The 21,995-nt window shown below is 33.0% G+C and overlaps 2 protein-coding genes and 1 long non-coding RNA gene across 3 annotated transcripts; 2 read left to right on the forward strand and 1 right to left on the reverse strand.

The window, feature by feature from the left end:
- Nucleotides 1-2,068: 2,068 nt before the first annotated feature.
- On the forward strand, nt 2,069-7,766 carry LOC112775224 (casein kinase 1-like protein HD16). The gene is made up of 16 exons (XM_025818718.3): nt 2,069-2,929; nt 3,767-3,898; nt 4,001-4,074; nt 4,163-4,232; nt 4,401-4,456; nt 4,559-4,630; nt 4,854-4,948; nt 5,065-5,131; nt 5,235-5,364; nt 5,445-5,663; nt 5,762-5,895; nt 6,169-6,343; nt 6,498-6,588; nt 6,673-6,830; nt 6,931-7,119; nt 7,261-7,766. The coding sequence occupies exons 1-16, from the start codon at nt 2,525-2,527 to the stop codon at nt 7,318-7,320; spliced, it is 2,127 nt and encodes a 708-aa protein (XP_025674503.1). The 5' UTR covers nt 2,069-2,524; the 3' UTR covers nt 7,321-7,766.
- Nucleotides 7,767-8,504: 738 nt separating this feature from the next.
- Nucleotides 8,505-13,988, reverse strand: LOC112777372 (protein SAWADEE HOMEODOMAIN HOMOLOG 1). The gene is made up of 10 exons (XM_025821722.3): nt 13,653-13,988; nt 12,792-12,921; nt 12,073-12,158; nt 11,919-11,964; nt 11,692-11,830; nt 10,955-11,018; nt 10,568-10,619; nt 9,927-10,070; nt 9,305-9,424; nt 8,505-8,833 (listed from the first exon to the last, which is right to left on the reverse strand). The coding sequence occupies exons 2-10, from the start codon at nt 12,813-12,815 to the stop codon at nt 8,735-8,737; spliced, it is 774 nt and encodes a 257-aa protein (XP_025677507.1). The 5' UTR covers nt 12,816-12,921; nt 13,653-13,988; the 3' UTR covers nt 8,505-8,734.
- A 5,158-nt stretch (nt 13,989-19,146) lies between these two features.
- Nucleotides 19,147-21,487, forward strand: LOC140182040 (uncharacterized). The gene is made up of 4 exons (XR_011877865.1): nt 19,147-19,320; nt 19,411-19,465; nt 19,554-19,682; nt 21,160-21,487. It is a non-coding gene; the product is annotated as an uncharacterized lncRNA (long non-coding RNA).
- Nucleotides 21,488-21,995: the final 508 nt, after the last annotated feature.

The raw sequence follows: 21,995 nt of genomic DNA on the forward strand, positions 1-21,995 counted from the left end.
CTCCAATAACAAACTCGAGACTCAACATGATGTCCCTGTCTTCGACGATCCTGCCTTTAATGGACTCTCAAGTTGCAGCACAATTTTCTCCGTCGAAACTTGCGCCACATCCGCCGTCGATGCTCCATCCTTATCTACTGGTGAATTCTGCAAAGAGTTCGGGCGAGGACGCTTTCGCACAGTGCCATTTGTTGTTTCACCTTGCTGCTGATGATGAACATTGTGCCGAGTCCCCGAAGAAACCACACTAACCGGTTTTCCAATATTGATGCCCCTGCTTAATTTTACTTTGGAGCCAGTAGCTTGTGTTGTACGTTGGTGATTAGGCCTTGTTCAAGTATTGGTAGCCTTGTTAGGAGTCTTCTTTGCTTTTAGTTGGACCTGATGGGTGCTAAGAGAAGGCTTTTGACCCATTTTATACTTTCCTTTCCTAATCACTTGAGTCCAGCCTTCCAAATCCTCATGTTGTGCATGGTCTACATGAACAACATGCAAATCACTCTCCACCAAATCCGGGACAGCAACATTTACAGTCTCATCTCAAAGATTCTTGCCAAAATTAAAACTTGCCTTTTTCACATGCACTGGATTTTTTGAATTTGAACTTTTTGGATGCTTTGCTACATCGCCGACCACCTTGGCATTAGCTCCTCCTCCCGCATTGCTGTCAGTCTTGCACACCTTCATATCATGACCAAACTTGAGACAGGAGCCACAAATAAGGTGAAAATTTTCATATTTAACCTCATATTCAACACCTTCAACAAGAATCTTCTTAGTCACTGGCAATCCTAAATCTATTTGAACACAGGCTCGAGCATATCGTCCTCTTTCAGCTAATCCACACTAAAGTTGATCCAAAACAGTTTTCACTTGATCTAAACTCTTGATCCCAAGGCTTCACAGCCACATAATTTCCCTCGATCATCCATGGACCTCCTAAGAGAACCTTTTATCGCTCCTTAGCCACATCAAACTTCACAAGAAAGTAGTCAAACCCCACCTCCCTTAATCTGCCATACCGTTCGGAGTTTATGAGATAATGCAGTGTAGCTATAATGTTTACCTAGCACCTTAATTACTATAGCATCCTTATAAGGTTCTGTCAAACAATTCTTAGCTTCTTGGGTAAACGTGACACTCGATTCGATGGCAAGAGATCTCCTTACTTCCCAGAAACTACCGCAATGTTATTTTCAACGAGTAAAAAAGTTTTAGCAATCTTAGAACCCACAACTTTGTCCTGGAAAGAAACCTTTAAAGGCTTAGAAACCCCTCCCGATGATCCTCCTTTTTCTCTGATGTAAGTCCTCCCCGCTCTCCTCCTATCTCTTCCGCCGATATTATTGGTTGTCTCCCCGTGTTTCATCCTCAAAGTCTCTTTCCTGTTCATCTTCGATTTTTAAAATTGTACAGAATACAATATTTTTTTAAGAATAGTATTTTTTGTTTTAAGAATTGCAAATATTTTAAAATAATTTATATGCATAAGTAATTAGTCTCTATTAGTCTATATAATACAAAATTATGATTAACAACATATGGATAGAAAATTTATTTATTTATTTATTATATATAAATCAAATACAAATAAAAAAATCTTATTATCTCAATAAAATCATTCTAATTTTAAATTCTTAAAATAATTTTTTAGTGAGTTTAAATTTTTATGTACTTTTACATTCTTAATATAGAAACATTTTATTCACGAATTTTATCATATGTTATTAGATCAATATAAATAACTAATTTACATATATAACCAATCAAATAACAAATTTGAATAAACAATTCTATAAAAGTTTTATAATATTAATAATTAAAATTTATTTAATTATTAAAAATGTTGTTATTTGTTTATAGAGTTTATTTTATAAATAATTTTATATAAATACTTAATTTTATTTATGGGTTAAAATAATATTTAAAAAACAATTTTAAAATGAATTATTTTTACTGAAATAAAAATACAAAATATTATTGTGTAAAACGATTTTAGAGAATAAAAATAAAATTTTTGTAAGATAAAAAAAAGGAGAATATATATAGCTTTCGTAAATTTGCAAATAAACAAATATAAACATCGTGTTCTGTGCACCTGCAAGTACACTCTCTCTCTGTCTCTCTCTGTATTTTCTCTCTCCTCTGCGATCGGTTCTTACTTCTTCCCTCACTCCGTGATCGGAACCCTAAATCTTCCGTCACGATCCCATTTCGCGCGTAGATTCCACTCTTCAGAGTACCCAACCCGCCAACAATCCCATACTCAACCACATTCCTCTCTCTCACCTCCTCTTTTCAACTCATCACTGTTCTAGAAGATTCCCACGAGAGACTAACATTCCCTTTTCGGTGTGTCCTGATCGGAACCCAAAAGGGTCTCAGAAACACGCACAAATTTCATAACTTTTCATATACCATTTTCTCTGTGGGTGTGTGTGCTGTTTTGTGCGTTTGTGGTGGCTTTTTGTATGTCTTGTTTGGGTAATTTTGAGAGAAGAGGATGAGATTTGAAGGATGAACGATGCCTGTGCTGCGTAGCGGAGCGCGCAGGGGCCGGGCAGCAGTGAAGAAGAAGAAGCAGCAAGAACAGCAGGAGGAGCCACAGCTACAGCCACATCAGCAGCAGAGTCCAGTGGTGGAAGAGGAAGCGATTGCTACGAGAACAAGGAGGCGTCGTGCAGCAGCGGCGGCAGCAGAGGTTATTGTGCCAAAGAATAGCAATAAAAGGAAGGAGGAGGCGCAGCTGAAGGTCAATGAGAGGGTAGTTGTTGGGAAGGAAGAAGAGAAGAAGGGAATTGAGGTAGGTGAAGGAGCCGATAAAGAAGAAGTAGGAGAGAAACAGATGGATGATTTCGACAGCGGCGGCCGCAGCAATAAGGCCAATGCTGGTGAAGATGAGGGCAGCACTGCTCCCCTTCCAGAGAAGGTTTGTTACTATTTATGCTTCTTGTGTCTCTTTGGATTATATAATCCAATCAATATGCATGTTGATCAATTTGTTTTTTTTTTTTCTGCTTGATCAAAATCCATCATTTCTTGAATTTTAATTGTGGTTTATTATGCCTTGAGGTTTGAATATAGTTATGTTTCATGATATCGGATACTATGGTGCATGGCAGGGTGTTCTTCAAATTGTTATTAATGTGTAAGTAACTGTTTAGGGTGGCTAGTAGTCAGGGAAGACTGAAACTCAATCTCTTTGAAAACTTCCTATTTTAGTCATTCTAGTTTTGATGATAGTGACACCTTTGTTTTGGTTTAAAAGTTTTCAATCCATTATTTCACTTGCCTTTTCTCAACTTATTGTGATTGTGTATTACTTTTGGGGAACAGTCTTGATGAATTCTCTTTGTTCGGTCTTGATGTCTTTTAAACTGACGAATCTGCATATGATGGTGGCTTGCTTCTTGAGTTTGTTTTCGCAAATCGATAAGGCATTCATACAGTCTGCATCGCAATTGTGTTACTGTAAAATGAAATTATCTGTGCTGATGTCACAAAAAAATTGAAATGATGGTTGCTAACAGTTGTTTCTGCACTCAGTTAGGGTCTTCAATTCTCCCTTTCTTTTGTTTTCTTAGTTCATCAGAGGACGGGAACTGTCTTTTGTTTAATTTTGTTTTACTTATCTTGATGCGTCATTCTATTTTAAATTTCTCCACACGGTGTTGCCTAATAATTAAATAATTATCCGCAAAAACATAGATGACTACTTTTGTTTAATTGATACCTGTGTACTAATCTTTTTGTCACTATGGCACAGATTCAAGTAGGTGGTTCCCCTTTGTATAAATTAGAAAGAAAACTTGGAAAGGGTGGGTTTGGTCAAGTATATGTTGGTCGACGTCTTACTGGTGGAAATTTGAATGAGAGAACTGGACCTGGAGCTGTAGAGGTATGCGCATGCTACCAACCTTGGGTGATAAGTTGTATTTTCACTTTTAGTTGTGCAAGTAATTTTAATTTTTGATATGACAGTTTAAACTTTTGTTCTCAGGTTGCATTAAAATTTGAGCATAGAAGTAGTAAAGGATGTAATTATGGACCACCATACGAGTGGCAAGTGTACAAGTGAGTGCTAGTTTTGACCTCTGTATTTTCTCTTGGCTCGGTTTGTGTACCTTGCTTCTTTTTCAATCTTTTCCCTCTGCTTGCGCAGTACTCTTGGTGGCAGTCATGGTGTGCCTCAAGTACATTACAAGGGCAGGCAAGGTGACTATTATGTTATGGTATGTTTTCGGGTCGTATTCTAGAGCTTTTTTTCTCAATTATTACATTCTGTTCTATAATTTTGAATTTTCAATGGTGCTGCAATATTTCCCTCATCAGTGTTTGCCTTTTTTTTTTTTTTTTTACTTATGAAGAGTCTGTTTGACTTGAGGAATTCATTTTTTCAGGTTATGGATATGCTGGGTCCGAGCTTGTGGGATGTTTGGAATAACAACTCCCACAGGTAAGTGCTTTGGAAAATATTTGCCTGATGCGTGTGAAACCGTGTTTCCCATTGTATTTTTGAGATTCATTTGCCATTCTAATGTGTTTTTTGGTATTCCAGCATGTCCACTGAAATGGTCGCATGTATTGCCATCGAGGCAATATCCATCTTGGAGAAGATGCACTCTCGAGGGTAATCTGTCTATCATCCTTCCTAAACATATTCCTATCAATCTATGTAAACCTAGTTTTTAGTATATTTATTCATTTTATGAATCGACAATTTGGTAGGCAGCTTCTGTAGAAGCTAGATCGATTGCTTTGCTATGCTTTATGTTATGCTTCGCTTGTTTTACTGTCATTCATGTTAGTAATTGAAATTGTGTTTCTTAAACTATATGACTGCTAATTGGCAGGTATGTGCATGGGGATGTGAAGCCTGAAAATTTTCTGCTTGGTCCTCCTGGGACACCTAATGAGAAGAAATTGTTTCTTGTCGATCTTGGTTTGGGTATGATGTAACTGTTGACTACTTACTCATCTATTATACAATGATAACAACCAAGCCTTTTCCCTTATGATTTTGTTAGCTAATTTACTTACTCATCTATTACTCACATTTAACAGCTACTAAATGGCGAGACAGTACAACGGGTTTGCATGTAGAATATGACCAAAGGCCAGATGTTTTCAGGTATTGATAATTGCTTTTGGATTTTGTTGGAAATGCCATATTGTCAAAGGTTTCTATGTATTTATATTAACCTATACCTTCTTGGTTTCTTATGTTATTCCAGGGGCACAGTCCGTTATGCTAGTGCAAATGCCCATTTAGGGAGAACTGGAAGCAGGAGGGATGATTTGGAATCTCTAGCTTATACACTGATTTTTCTTCTTCGAGGTCGTCTTCCTTGGCAGGGTTTCCAGGTTAGACAGTTTTTAAATAACTTAATATCATATCCTAATGCCCAGCTTTGTAATGATGGACCTTGACATCCTTTTCATAGGGAGAAAACAAAGGATTTCTTGTTTGCAAGAAGAAGATGGGAACACCTCCGGACAGCTTATGTTGCTTTTGCCCCCAGCCTTTTAAACTATTTGTTGAACATGTTGTGAACTTAAAGTTCGATGAAGAACCTAACTATGCAAAATACATTTCTTTCTTCGATGGAATTGTTGGTCCAAATCCAGATATCAGGCCAATTAATACAGAAGGAGCACAAAAGGTAATGGTTTTATTATTCTTTTACCCTTTTGTTGCTTTATATGCATCCAAAGTTCATAATCTAATAGACTTGATATTACTATCTTTTTTCCCTTGAAGCTCATTGGTCACAAGAGAGGCCGGCAGGCAATGGAAGATGATGATGATGAACAACCAAAAAAGAAGTATCGTATGGGTTTGCCAGCAACTCAGTGGATAAGCGTTTACAATGCTCGTAGACCTATGAAACAAAGGTATATAGTAGTATGCCGAAAATTTTGTCGTCTCCCTTGTATGATTCTATGCATAAAAATCAGTGGCGAGCATCTGTTTCCCCATCTGTAAGATTATGATGATGGCAAAGACACATGTCATCTAAGTTAATCAATCCGACACGCCTTTTGTGTGTATTTGCTGAATTGTATGTTTGATTTAATCAGACTCTTTTTAAATAACATAAATTAGATGATAATTATCCTATTAGAATGGAACTTGATGCACAAGGAATGATTGTCCTTGTGTTACAGATATCACTACAATGTGTCTGATCAAAGGCTATCCCAGCACATTGAGAAAGGAAACGAGGATGGTTTATATATTAGCAGTGTTGCTTCATGTCAGAACCTGTGGGCCTTAATAATGGATGCAGGAACAGGTTTCACTTCCCAAGTGTATGAACTTTCCTATTACTTTCTCCATAAGGTAACTTTCAATATGTTGCTTTAAATTCTTCTTGTGAATTCTTAGAATTTTCGGTTTAGCATCGTATATGCATGCTTTTAGAACTGTTAATGTTTATTGCTTTAAGCAACACATGCTTAATAAAGAGAAATTAACCGTCTTGGTGTGTTTTAAGGAATGGATCATGGAGCAGTGGGAAAAAAATTACTATATCAGCGCAATTGCCGGAGCTGCAAATGGAAGCTCGCTAGTAGTGATGTCTAAGGGTTAGTTCCTCAAACAAGTGTAGTTGCTGATGTGTTGGCAATTTTCAATTTAGTTTTCTGCTAACAAAGATCATGGATTTCCAGGCACACAGTATCTGCAGCAATCATACAAAGTTAGTGATTCGTTTCCTTTCAAGTGGATCAACAAAAAATGGAGGGAGGGATTTTATGTCACTTCAATGGCTACTTCATTGAACAGATGGGGAGTAGTCATGTCTCGTGGTGCAGGATTTTCAGACCAGGTCACCATTTGATTTTCAGCTTTGCATACCGGTAATTCAGTTGATAATGCAACTTCTTAGCGTGATTAACCGACCTTTATATTCGTCTCCGGGGTTTCAGGTGGTTGAGCTAGATTTCCTGTACCCTAGTGAAGGGATTCACAAGCGGTGGGATTGTGGATACCGAATCACCTCGACTGCCGCAACATGGGACCAAGCGGCTTTTGTCCTGAGTGTGCCCAGGAAGAAGCCTGTGGATGAAACTCAGGAAACACTTCGGACTTCTGCCTTTCCGAGTACGCATGTCAAGGTGGATTATACTTTCATTCGTGCTCTCTCTCCATTACTAGAACCTATGTTATTATCCTCACGGCCGTACTGTGCCTGTGCCGCTACGCCATTACTTTTCGTTGCAGTCTCTGATTCAACTTCTATAATTGGTTTCTTACAGGAGAAGTGGGGGAAGAACCTCTACATTGCTTCTATATGCTATGGACGTACAGTTTCTTGACCCTGCATGTGTCAGTTGTGGTTCTGGTGATTATGGCTGTTCTGCTACCACGCCCCAACTCGAACACGGTGAAGATATGTGAAGTGACACGATTGATGATGGCGCAGTGCAGGCTCCGAGAAATTTTGATGGCGACACGAAAAAGGGCTTAACATTGTTTGTAGGTAGCACATTATCTTGGGTTAAAAGTAATATCTGAAAGTTGCCATTGGGGTGGTAAATTGGTTCATGTCAAAATATCAGTTAATGTTATGCAAAGGAGTCACCTGTTTTTCTTCCCCTTTAATGTGATTTTACTTACCCTGTTAAGGACATGTTTATATAGGTTCATGGTTATTCCATATTTCCACTCCAAGTTTGATCACGAGATCGATATATAATAGTAAAGCTATTAATAGGCGTGTTTGGAAACCAAAAATTGTTCATAAATTATTTTCATTTTAATATTGGGACGGCTGTGTTTCTACGAATATCAATTAATTTTAATTTAATATATTATTGTGCAAGAATTATACAGTTAAATTATATATATAGAGAGAAAGAGAGAGGTAAAAGAAAACGTAAGAGTATTTTGATGTAGTGATAGTGTAAAATATTTTATATAATTTTACGTAATCAATGAAAATAGTAGTTACTTTTTGCTAACTAGGTAATTCGTTATTAGATGCATGTGTGAAATTGTTCTGAATTTACAATGTATCAAAAGTAAACTCTAATAAGATTCTTTTTAATTGAGCAGAAATATTTGTTACATTGTTTATAGCACTAAATATCAAACTAGATACTAAAATAGTTTTATACTCTAAAAAAAACATGGCTGTAATAATTTACCTATATATATGATGGGGATAGATTTGGGACACGGAAGACACACCTTTATTCTGATAATAACATCTTGCAATAATAATAGACATGTGTGTCCACCAATGGTGTGACGTTTTCTTCGCCAAACAATTATGATTGTGCAAAGTTGTCTAGAAAATGGGCTACACTGTTACCTCCACGCTTAGTACAAGTATTCAAGCACTAATCAATGGGAATTCGGAACAAAAAAGGACAACGCAGACATTGCATATGTTCCTACCATATATGCCGGAAAATGTTTCATATGCTAGATGCTACACATCCATGTGATTGATCATCCTTTTCTGTTGTAATTAAATAGCATTAGATTTGGTCTGCTCTTTAAAATTGTAATCATAAGTAGCTTAGACACGAAGTTTATCTTTTTTGCTTGGCCTAAGCCACCCATAATATTATTGATCACTTATAATTTCTCTATCCAAAATTTGTTGATGCTAACCAAATAATATTTTAAAAATATTCAAACAACATCCTTGGATATAACATAACAATATTACCATCATAAAGAAAGAAAGGAAGAAAGGGAAACACAATAAAATTTGGCTCTTATTCATCCCCATAGGTCCTCTAGGGGATTTAGGGGGATTTCTTCAGGGACATGTTCCTCTTGTGTAGGTCTACAGCATAACCTGTTCCACGAAACTCCTTCCTGTCACATGTAAAATAGAAGGATTCAACCACCATATGAAGCAAAATTCGACAAGATTAGTTTTCATGCACCCATGATGTCATCCAATAGAAATTATGGGACTTGACATACCATGAATCATGATAAACTATTACACACGGCACCCCTCGATTTTTCATGCCTATGCTAACCTCATATTTATAAGAAATGTTAGTGTCACATTTTAAAAAATACAAATGTTTCAAGTTTCGCATAATTTAAATGTCAGTTTTAAGTTGGCGTATCGTTTTACAAATGAAAAAGTGTCGTGTGTAACATGCTTAACCACGGGAGAAGTGAATGTAATTTACCGAAAGAATAAATCATGTTGACAATTCCTTTGATTTTGATTGGATAAATTGTGTACAAACACATTTCAAGATTGACAGCATGACTGCTTGTGATATGGGAGAGTTTTGAGAATAGCATTGAAAAAAGAAAAATTGAAGTTACCTCAGTTTTATCATGAACATAACGAACAATGAAGATACACCTACAGTCTGTAGGACCATGGAGCCTTCTGAGGACTCTGACAACACGAGCATCAACATAGAGCGCATAATCATCTTTTTCCTGTGAGGAAGAAGAAACAGAACAAACAAATGCCAAAGAGAGAACTTATAGATGAGTTTTGATGTCTGTACACAAACAATGACTTAGCAACAATTCAATCATGTCACAAGCAAATTGCATAAGATAAATTGAAGATGTAAATATGTTTATAGTCCATATAAATATAAGTAACTTTGATTTTATCACCTCTAGAATTTTCTTTTGAATTAGGTCTCTCTTTTCTTCTATTGATAGGTTCTTAGTCCTGCTCTCTAGATCTGATGTTATCATGTTTATAAGGATCAAAATAAGGTTTGAAAACATGTATATTGACCAGAACAAACTTGCATTCATTACATAGATATTGTGAAGTATTTATAAAGACTACAATTTTGAATGGTCGGGGCTAGAGAGAGAGAGACCAAAACCAATGCAAAATTCTGGATGGATCAAAATTGAAATGACCTATGTTTAGAGTTAACCTTAGCTTGAAATAGAATGAAATAGCTATAGTTCCACTTACCAGGAAACACAGTATAAGATCTCCATCGTTGACCTTGTGACACTCTGAAGGTTCTAAAGGGATGGATCTCTCACGCACCCCCTCTTTTACATTAATCCACTCATCCTGCTCCTTACCAAATCCGGCATATCGAATACGCACTTCCTTAAATGTACGTAGCAAGATCCATTAACTTTAATAGGTTAAAATCCGCAAAATCCAATTAAATTGCACACATAAGCTAGTAGAGCTATCAGAAGACAGCAGGATATAACTTGCAATTTTTCCCTACTTCACATATGACATATGTATACAAACAAAATTTGCATAGATCATTTTCTGACTTTTGCATCCCTTTTTCCAGTGAAAAAAATAACCCAAACAAAAATAGCCTGTTGTTATGCACAAGTTGTTCGAAAGATACTATTGGAGCACACACTGACTAAAACCAAGGTAAATTTCAGTTTACTCGTTAGTTAATTTAATGGAAGGAAACACATCCGTGTACCTCCCACTTAAAAGTTGATAGATATTTTCGAGTAAAAGAAGGCAATTATTGCAGGTGTGAAAGGAACTATCACTCCTCTCTCAATTACAACTTTTAAATAATGCGTCTCAGTTCCTAAAGATGAAAAATACATAAACATATAGCAGAATCTTACAAGTTCGCCTGTGCTCAAAACTCTATAGTTAAGGAATGATGCAACATCATGCCTGTAATTAAGAAATCAAAGATATCAGAAAACAAACTGACGAGACAATAAAAAACCCATTTTATGAAGGAAAGAGTAGTTTTAGCAGTACTTTTTAAAAAAAAAAGGGGGGGGGGGAGGAAAAAAATCACACCTTATAATTCTCAAATGATGAGTTTTAGGAGAGGGGGAGAAAGACAGACTCATATTGGATCGTGCTCTAATAGAATTCCAAAACAAAATTCACCCACACCTTACAATTCTCTTATGATCCAAAATGCATAACAATGCCACACACATTACAGATAGTTAAACACAAGACAAGACATGCATATCAATTAGAAGGTCATTCCTCACCATGCAACATCTTTTGAAGACCTTGCCTCAAATGTCAACTCTGAGATATCTTCTGCTCGTTTGCCTGACATTATAATCATAAATTCTAGTTGAATTGAGAAACGTATAATGACTGAATATAGGGCATAACTCTGTTAATCATCACTTGTCCATTTAGGTTGTCACTGGATCCTATCCTTGCTGAAGTTAATTGAAAAAAGAAACTTTATAGAACTTATGTTGTCCTGTTTAGTATTAATTTCTATAGTTGTTCCTTAAATCTGTCTCAACAAAGCTTCACATGAATGACATCACCTTACAATGTGCACAATTGTTCAGTGATTTCATTTCACATTAATAGAAATCAAGAGTCAGAATTTAGCAGGGAGAGATCTGATCAAAGTACTATTCAGAAAAAATACTTTAGCACTGTAACTTGATATGAGGCAAAACAATAGGAAGTTCAATGTAATATAGAAACTGGAAAGTGTAAATACTAAAAACCCTTATTGATATCAAAAGAAACAAATAACCACAGCAGATTCTTAATATTATTATTTAACTGACAGGTTGTAATACAAAATAATAACATGTAAATACCATTATTGTTCCTAACTTTTTTAAGCTTTGGTAATTGGAGGAGCTAAGAGCAACACAAATCAGGTGAATCCTTTGTTTCCTAAAGAAATGATAGCATGATAAGAATTTTTAGGCTTCACATATACGACTTTAAGAACATAATGAATTTAAGTGAAAACCTTTTGCATTTGAGGAGCTTTTCTGCCCATTTCTTAACACGGATGCTTCCGAAAGATCGATATATAGGTTCATTGAACTGGTAGTGGAAGCAACATTAGTCTCTGACTCTTTCAGTTTATTTTGAAACCAATGCCGCACCTAAACCCCAATGCAACAAATTCATCATTTATAACATCCTCTGCATGAATTCCAAAACATGTATAAATGGTAAAGCAACTGTAACAACCTGTTCCCAAGTTAAAGAAGCTTTACCAGCACGTCTTGATGAGGAACTGCAACATAAAAACAGCTCAATTATGAAATATCAAGTAAAGTGGTAAACGTAGCACAAATTCCTCTTTATTTATTCCTGTAGTTAATACAAGACTGTAATTAATCACCTAAAACTTATGGCAACCGACTTGCAGAAATTCTGGTCAACTGATTTTTCTCCCATCTCCTTATATATTCTCTCCAATTCATTGACCTATGCATCAGTGGCCACAGGAACATAATAGAGGAAGAGGGCATGGTTTAGTCAATATAAGCAAAACGCAGCTAACAGCACCAATATAAAGTGGAACACAAAACATTCAAATAATGCATCATATCTTTTAAAATAAGAAATGACCGTACATAACAGATAACACATCCATAATTCAAAGGGTAAATTATACTGAACTCCAATAAGAATTGGTGACATTACACCCGACAACTCTCCATTCGTAAGAATATACATTGACCTCAACTGAAATTTAGGTTACATGATACTCAATACCTTTAGATTTTATATAACGTGACACTAGTCTCCGCTATAAACATGACTAATCAAGTAGTGTCATGTAAATATGTAATATCACATAACCTCATGTTATGAAATCATGAAGTTTTATATTAATACACCCCTTTTTCACAAGAGCCTGTTTGGGCTTAAAGCATGAAAACAATGCATAGGACCACCCATATTGGGGAACATACAACAACAAAGCCTTATCCCACTAGGTGCGGCTATTGGGAACATGAATGGTTTTCTATCTAATGACTCATGGGAGGCCCATGTAATTTAATAGTCTGCTATGGAAGATAAAACTCCTCAATACAAAGTGAAAAGGGACATTACCTCATCTATGGAGAACCTATCCATTGATGCAAATGGTAACAGAAATGTATATAGACAAAATCAGCCTTCAAGTTTAGGCTTGCTTCAAATTGGTTTTCAAGAATAACAACAGCGAGCAAGGTTGGAATTCCTGCCATATACATACACATCAAGCAAAGAGAAAAAAAAAAATTAGAATAGCTATACCTAATATCACAGTCCCGTACTCCCGTAGAATACAAAATTACATAGCTAATCAGAATTTTACAAAGACATTTAATCATATATTGTTAAAGTTTAAGAATCAATTATAATCAAACAACCTCCAAACATCAGATTATAACCAAACAAAACTCAAGTTTGCAGCGTTGCACTATCATAAAATATTAGAATACAGAAAATCAACGTCTACATAAAAACAAGCTGCATTAAAAACTTTAGGGCAAAAATCAAACAAGTAATTCTAAGAAATCCTTTTAGCCCTTTAAAAAAAATAAAGCAAGCTCATCACTCATCAGATTCTGACATTGCCGTGAATTAAACTATATATCTAGTGGAACCGAGCATAGGAATTGAAATGACAAATTGAAAACCACTTAAAAAGAGGAAATGATGATATCCACAAATCATCAATTGCATTGCCATTTCAAATACAATTTCCATGCCCTCAAATTGCTTCATACACTATGTCACATGTCCTCAATAGACATACATTCTCGAATGGTTGCAGCTATATGTGTCACCTCCTAAACCTAGAATCACACTCAAACATTGATAAATCAAAGAAACCATTTTCCCCTAAACACGAAGCTTAGTTACTCATAATCCTTTAGATAATTCAATTCAATATAATGCGTTTCGATAAATGGAGAAAGAAATTACCGCCAATGGAGAATTGAATAGAGAGAGAGCTGACTAGAAGCAGAGGGTGAAACCGTGAAAGAGGGAGAATGGAAGTGAGAGAAGCGATGGAGGGAAACAAGAACGGGAAACGGAAGCGCAACAGAGGGCGTTAAACGGAGGCAGTGAAGGTCGACGGCGGAGCGACGAACAGCGACGGTGACGCAGAAGGAGGAAAAAAAGAAAAAGGAGAAAATGAAAATAGATGCAAAAGAAGGAGGAGGAGAAGAAGAAGGCGTAGAAGAAGAAGGATTAAAAGAAAAAAAAGAAAGAGCAGCCAGTACTCGGAACGCATGAGTGAAAAAGTAAAACAGAAATATTGGATTTGATTCATTTAGTTACAAATATTAATTACGTGGTTATTCAAATTTTCTTTTTATGTTTTCATACTAATGAATAATGATGATTGCTAATTTTAAGTACATATCAAATAATTGATTTATTACCTAGCAAATAAACTCCTTAATGAATAAAAAGAGAAGGAAAAACAAAAATATACAAATTACAAAAGCTTTCATCATTTTAGGGCAAAACAAGTGTAATAACCATGTTATGAACGTGATAAAATTAAAATTAAAATTTTAAATTATTTTGTTAAAATTAATTTAAATTATAATTATTTTATTAATAAAAAAATAACATATCATGTGTTGTTCATTTTTTTTAATTTGGTATTAAGTATATCAACTTTAATAGTGAGCATGTGACGACGCGACGGGTGCGCGGCCATGAGTCCATGACAAGCATGACTCAACGGATTTGTTTTTTATGCCATTAAATGATCGCTAGGTTTATTCACTTATTTAGATTTAAGGTTATTTGTGGGCTTTGTTATAACAGGCAACAGTTAGACTCCAATTATGATGAGTTTCACGATCTTGGTCAGGAGAAGAGGGGAATTGTTAGGTAGATTTATGAAAATAGACGAGGTAGTTAAATAGGTGGGTTAATAAGTTTTTTTATTGTGATTGTATTTGAAACTCAATTAAATGAGTTGTGCCTGTATTTGTATTTGTAATATCTATTTAGTTTAATTTTTATTTTTATCATATGTTACAGTTAATTTTAAAATATTTATTTAATACACCATGTGCTAATACTAAGAATATTTTTCAAAAAAATATACATAATAATAGATATAATATGATTACAAATATAAGATAAACAAATATATTAAATAAAAGGTTAAACTAATATACTTATCAATGCATTTGTTAAGTTTTGGAAATTAGAGAATAAGTATGTATTCGATTATTTGGTAAATAATTGAATATTTGGGTTGCAAATTAATCTCACAGTGTGTATCTTATTTTTTTTTTCATTTCTAAATAAAAGTGGAAATTAAGAAAAATAAGTAGTAATATATCATGAAAAAAGATAAAAGATTTTGCATATGAATAGATAATTATTACAAAACAAAATCTCGTTGTGAAATATTAAAATTTTACATCCTGCAAATTATGAAGATCAACCATAATGTAATGACCACTTCTCCCTTTTTTGATCATGATATAAGCTATTCTTTTTCGGTCAAGAGTCCAATAACATCTAATTAAAAAAATTGAATTAAAAGTATTAAATTAAAGACAAATAAATGAATAATATAATAAATTGCTTATAAATTAAAGAGATTTTATCAATTTATTTTATACCAAACGATAAAATTAACAATATATTAATAAAAGGATATACCTTTAAAAAAGTATAATACAATTTCAAACATCTTTACTAAATAACTCTTGATTGAACAATGGATTTTATCACACTTTAAAATAAATTAAATAAATTAAATATAAAAACTATTAACACTTATAAAGCTATTAAAAATATTTATAAATTGGACCTAATATCACTTGAAATAATCATGAAAAATAATCAACTAATATTATCATCCATTAGAACCATTTATATGTAAGCCGTCTTGCTCTTATCAAATTTAGATGTGACTTTCCATAACTTTTTAATTATTACTTTTATTTTCTAAACTTTTTCATCACATAATATACCATAGGTAATACTATTGATAGAATCGTAGTTAGTAGCCATTAGGTATGAAAAATAAAAAACAGAAGAAAAATTATGTCTGAATTATAAATTCTGTAAATGATAAATAATTATAAAATATCACTATTACTCAATGTATATATACACACACACTAATTGTATACGACAATAATTAGGTAATATTTTCAACAGAGATACTTACTACACTTAGGTAAAAATTATGTCGTTACATTTTATTAACCTTTATGATTAATTTAATGGAGATACTTGCTCAGTATATATATTATCTAAGTAGTTAAAGAAGAGAAAAAAGATATAATATTAAATAAATAAATAATTGTCAAATAATATAGAGTAAAAATTTCGTATATACCATAGGTAATACTATTGATAGAATCGTAGTTAGTAGCCATTAGGTATGAAAAATAAAAAACAGAAGAAAAATTATGTCTGAATTATAAATTCTGTAAATGATAAATAATTATAAAATATCACTATTACTCAATGTATATATACACACACACTAATTGTATACGACAATAATTAGGTAATATTTTCAACAGAGATACTTACTACACTTAGGTAAAAATTATGTCGTTACATTTTATTAACCTTTATGATTAATTTAATGGAGATACTTGCTCAATATATATATTATCTAAGTAGTTAAAGAAGAGAAAAAAGATATAATATTAAATAAATAAATAATTGTCAAATAATATAGAGTAAAAATTTCGTATTCTATAAAAAATGATATAATCTCCAATGTATTCATTATATAAAATAAGTAAGTTAAACTTATTATCAAAATTTAAACATAACTAAGAATTATTATTAGACGTATAAAACTTTTAATAAAGATTATTGTTAATTTATTCGGGCCCAATTATTAATTATTTTATTATTTATTTACAATAATTTTATATAATTGATTAAAATAATTGTCATATAAAAAATAATATTTATTATTTGTAGTTTTTTAACTTAACTTTTTTTTTCTTAGTTATACGGAGAGCAAATAAAAGTAGAAATAAAAATAACTTAAAACCCGAAGAAAGAAAAAAAAACTTCATACTAAAAAATTTAAAAATAACATATTAAAGAAGAATAATCGTAATATATCAATTGAGGTAACAATTTAAATTTAAATTAATCTAAAAGTAATTTAATCAAATACCAATATTAGAATTAAATTACTTAAATAATATTTAATCTATTCTAATCCTTAGACACATATATATTAGAGTCATTCTTGTAATGACAACCAACTGAAACAACACCATAAGTTCGAACATTTAGAATTCATGCAAATTCAGACCATTTACAAGTGTAATAACCCGTGCCATGCACGTGATAAAACTGAAATTATAATTTTAAATTATTCTATTAAAATTAATTTGAATTGTAATAATTTAATTAATAAATAAATAATAAGATATGCATTGTTCGCTTTTTTTAAATATAGTATTAAATGTATTAACTCGAATATAGCTATTAAGTGTATAAAAATGATGTTTGAATTATGAATTCTCTAAATGAAATTATCCCGTTTAAAATATTTAAATTATGATTTCAATCATAAATTATAATTATGATTTAAACATTTTTTTATATAATATTACATTTTTTTCTTCATTTTACTATTAATATGTTGATATTGCAAGTCTAAATTACAGTATTTTACTTAATCTTGACTGAAAAAGAAAATAGTTACGTGTTTCTATCATTTAATTTATTTAATACACAATGTGCTAACACTAATGATATTTAAAAAAAATATATTAATAAAAATAGATATAATATAATTACAAATATAACATAAATAAATAAAATATATAAATAAATGCGAAACCAATATGTTTACCAATGTCTTTGTTAAATTTTATAAATTAGAGAATAAATTATGTATTCGGTTGCTTGGTGATCACATAGATGATCAAGTAATTGGATTGTAAATTGATCTCATAGTGTATATCTTATTTTTTTCTCATTTTTGAATGAAAGCGATAATTAAAGGAGTAAGTAGTAATATATAAAGAAAAAAAATTTGCACCACAACACATAATTATAACCTAAAGAAATATTCATATTAAAATTTTACATACTGCAAATCATGAAGATCAATCACAATGTACTGGCCACTTCTCTCTATTTTTGACCATGATATGAGTTTTTCTTTTCTAGTCAAGAATCTAATAACATCTAATTGAACAAAAAAATTGAATTAAAAGTACCAAATTAAGGACAAATGAGTGAATAATATAAGAAATTATAACTTCGAATGTGTATAAAATAAAAAGAATTTACTGATTTATTTTATATTAAACAATAAAACTAACAATAGTATATTAATAAAAGGATATACCTTTAAAAAAGTCACAATACAATTTCAAATATTTTCATAAATAAACGGTTAAAATTTTTGTTATCGATAAAATGATGCTATTATACAATTTTTTGGCAAAACTTAAAATCAAAAGGAAAATAATTTTGTGTGGGTTAACATAAATTAATTACGTACGAAATAAGTAGAATCGTTCATTTGTTTGTTTCAATAGATCAGCATGAGCAAGCAAATTAAAATAATTATCCAGAATTTTACGATCATCGACCAAATGTACTATATCTGACTCCATCTTAAAAGATATTTTGCACGTGTGTACAGTCAGAAGATATATTCCGCTTGATTTCTCGATCTCAAAATTTGAGAAGACATAGACTTTTCTTTCTACCAGAGGCGAAAGCCTTTGGAATTTGAAGAAGGAGAACATGTCTTTTTGAAAGTTACACCAACCACTGGAGTGGGAAGAGCTATTAAGACCAAGAAATTGAATCCCCGTTATATTGGACCGTTTGAGATTCTGAAGAGAATTGGACCAGTAGCTTATAGAATTGCCTTACCGCTGTATCTTTCGAATTTGCACGATGTATTTCATGTATCACAGCTTCGAAAGTATACTCCTGACGCAAGTCATGTTCTGGAACCAGAACCAATCCAAGTAAGAGAAGATCTAACACTTCCGGTAATTCCGGTAATAATTGATGACACCAGCGTTAAACGATTACGAGGAAGGGAAGTATCATTGGTAAAAGTAGCTTGGAGTCGAGTTGGTATCGAGGAACATACCTGGGAGCTCGAATCAGATATGCGAAAGGACTATCCACATCTCTTTTCAGGTAACTAGATTTGAATTTTGAGGGCAAAATTCTTTGTTAGGTGGGTAGAATGTAAACCCCGATTAAATTAGTAGATAATTAGTCAATAAATTAGTTTTTAATAAGGAGGATTAAAAATGTGAATATTATATTAAATTAGGGTAGAGCTCATTGAAACGAGAATTTTGACACTAATTTCGAAGAAAACGGTCCAAAATTGGACCGAAAGGACCGAACCGGTTGAACCGGACCCGAACCGGGCTATCGGTCCAACCGGACCAGCCCTTTTAAGTGAACCCAAGCCCTTCGTCCCCATCATTCCAACAGAAAAGAAAGCTTCCAGGGGAGGGAAGGACGAGAAACATTCCCGTAACCCTCACATAAATTTCCGATCCCCGTAACTTCTCCGTCCGAGCTCCAATCGCCGCACCGTTTGCGGCCACGCGTCCACCGCGTCGAGCTCTACATTTCTACCAGAACAATTTCACTGGTAACTTGTTTAATCACTCTCAGCCTCTTTTCCCCCAATTTTCGAATTTTAAGTGGGAATGTTGAATTTCTTTGATTTCTGATGTTTTAGGATCCAATTAGCTTGAGAAAAACGTTCACTCTTGCTTATGTGAAGCTTGGGTAAGGTGAGGATACGATAATTTTATTTTAATTTCATTAAATTTAAGCTTTGAGTATTAAATTGGGTATGTATGTGTTATGAATGTGTATTAGGTTGAAAATAAATAATTGGAGCTTGAAATTGTGAATACTGGAACTTGGAGGAAGCAGATTAGTTGAGGTTTTGAGGGCTGTGTTCTTTTAGGAAAATTTTCTTGGAATAATACTTGGGAATCGGCTAAGGTATGGTTTAGGTTTCTTGCATTTAATATATAATATTCTGTGAAAACTTAGGCTAGATGACCATAGGATAAGTTGGAATGCAGGTGTATATTTAATATTTAGTAATTTGTCGATGAATATAATTGGTTGAAGTTTATTGGATAATTAGTTATTAATTTTAGATGGTGAATGTTGTTATGTTAATTTGGAGAGAATTATAGTTGAATGTTATTGTTGATGAACATGGTTGGTTTGGTGCTTGTTGATTAATTAACGATTCGATGAATTATTGATTTGAGGTATTTTGTGTTAAAAGCCTAGGATTTGTGAACTATGACTCTTAGTTGAATTTTGGTTGTTGGATTTGAATATTGTATGAGTTTAATTGTTGATCTGAGGTAGATTTTTTGTGGAGATTGTTATGATAATGAGGAAGGAAATGTTGAATTGAAAAGAATACAGGTTTGGACCCGAACAGGGTGGCAAAGTCCGAGTTTTAGAGGAGATGCTGCCGAAATTTTATAAAAATTAGAGATTAGAGATTTTGTTTATATGATTATTTAGAAAGATTTAGATTCAAAGGTTATATGGTTTGATTTAGAGTTATTAAGAAAATGAGCATGTTTTAAGTTTGATTCATTTAGAAAAGAATGAATTATGTTTTGAATTGGAACTATTGATGGACGGAATGAGAGGTGTGATAATGAAGGATAAGGATTGAATATGATTGATGTATGATGATGAATGAAATGCGATTGAGAATGATGTTGATGTTGATGAATTATAATTGAATTATTTATATGGCTTATGAATTTGAATAATTTGAGATACGAGATTCCCTGGATTAAGTGCCGTGGCTTGCCACCACGTGTACCAGGTTGAAAACTCGATACTCTGTTGACCCTACGACGTAAGTGTGTGACCGGGCACTATATAAATTCCCGGGAATGTTACCCCCATTGAGTATTATTGATTATTTGAGAAAAAACTATGCATAGACTCTTGGGGATGCACGTCGGGGGACAGTCTAAGTACAATTCAGACTTGTCGGGTTGGCTGGATAACCGACAGATGAGCCTCATCAGCCATAGGACAGGCATGCATCATATGCATATTACTTGAATTACTTGCTTGTGCTCTAATTGGGTGTGCCTATCTGTATTTGCCATGCTAAATGTGTATTTGTTATCTGCAGTAGTTGTAACCTTCTTGTGTTTGCCTTTATTTGTCTATCTGTCTGTGAAATGCATGATGGAGTTGGAGGTATGGAGGAATGGCAAACTGGGATTTAGATTTAAGGTTAAGTTAAGTTAGGTCTAAATATCCTTAGTAAACCACCTTTTATGGCTTCTGTTTAATACTTTAAGCTCTATAATCTGAGTGTCGGCGTTCTAGGATTGCCTCTGGCATTCTCAGGACCTTATATATTATATGTGTGGCACCTTTACCATACTGAGAACCTCCGGTTCTCATTCCATACTATGTTGTTGTTTTTCAGATGCAGGTCGAGAGGCATCTCGTTAGGCATCTGGACTCTTGAAGCGGAGTGGTTACTGGGATATTTTGTTATGCTATGATGTATATATATGTACTTAGCTTTCTCTCCGCATGACTTATTCTTTTTGATCCTCTTAGAGGTTTATGGAGAGGTAGGATTGTGTATATGTACTTTTGGGTTTTGGATATGTATGTATATATGTGTAAATATTCTCCGGCCATTCTTGACTTCGCAGGCTGAGTCAGGAGCTTGTTATTTTGTATCTTTGGCACTCTATTCCTACTTCTGTTATCTTATGCTTGATAGTTATGGTTTTCTTAGAACGCAAGTTAACTCGTTCCTTGAGCGTTGCGCTTTTATCTCGCGATTTTTATTTCCCCTATTCTTCAAGGCTCCTAGCATATTATAATTCTTCTGCTATTATATGTACTCATTCTATTTTAGAAGTCGTAATACCACACCACCTCTGTTTTACGGCTTAAGCGTAAAGCTTAGTGTGATAGGGTGTTACATATATATATATATATATATATATATATATATATATATATATATATATATATATATATATATATATATATATATATATATATATATCAATTGTTTAGTTAATAATTTTCTTATTTTTAGAATATATTTATTGTTTTAAATAATTCTAAATACTTCTTTATGTAGTTTATATATATATTAATTGTATGTAAATATATTTAAATCGTATATATTAATTAATTTTTTTGAGTCTACAATCATTCAATAATTTTTTTATTCTTTATTATTAATGTCATTGTATGTGTAATGTTTATAAATTATAATAATTTCTTTATTTATCTATACAT

The sequence above is a fragment of the Arachis hypogaea genome, chromosome 19 (genome assembly GCF_003086295.3).
Source record: "Arachis hypogaea cultivar Tifrunner chromosome 19, arahy.Tifrunner.gnm2.J5K5, whole genome shotgun sequence".
NCBI lineage: Eukaryota > Viridiplantae > Streptophyta > Magnoliopsida > Fabales > Fabaceae > Arachis > Arachis hypogaea.

Bases quoted from the DNA above. Each gene is read 5' to 3' on its own strand.
- LOC112777372 (XM_025821722.3), bottom strand. From the start codon at position 12,815: ATGGATAGGTTCTCCATAGATGAG. The intron at 11,019-11,691 runs GTTTTCACTTAA...TTATAATGTCAG, and splicing joins AAGCTCCTCAAATGCAAAAG to GCAAACGAGCAGAAGATATC. The intron at 8,834-9,304 runs GTAACTTCAATT...TACATGTGACAG, and splicing joins ATGTTCATGATAAAACTGAG to GAAGGAGTTTCGTGGAACAG.
- LOC112775224 (XM_025818718.3), top strand. From the start codon at position 2,525: ATGCCTGTGCTGCGTAGCGGAGCGCGCAGGGGCCGGGCAGCAGTGAAG. The intron at 4,631-4,853 runs GTAATCTGTCTA...GCTAATTGGCAG, and splicing joins GAGAAGATGCACTCTCGAGG to GTATGTGCATGGGGATGTGA. The intron at 5,664-5,761 runs GTAATGGTTTTA...TTTCCCTTGAAG, and splicing joins ATACAGAAGGAGCACAAAAG to CTCATTGGTCACAAGAGAGG.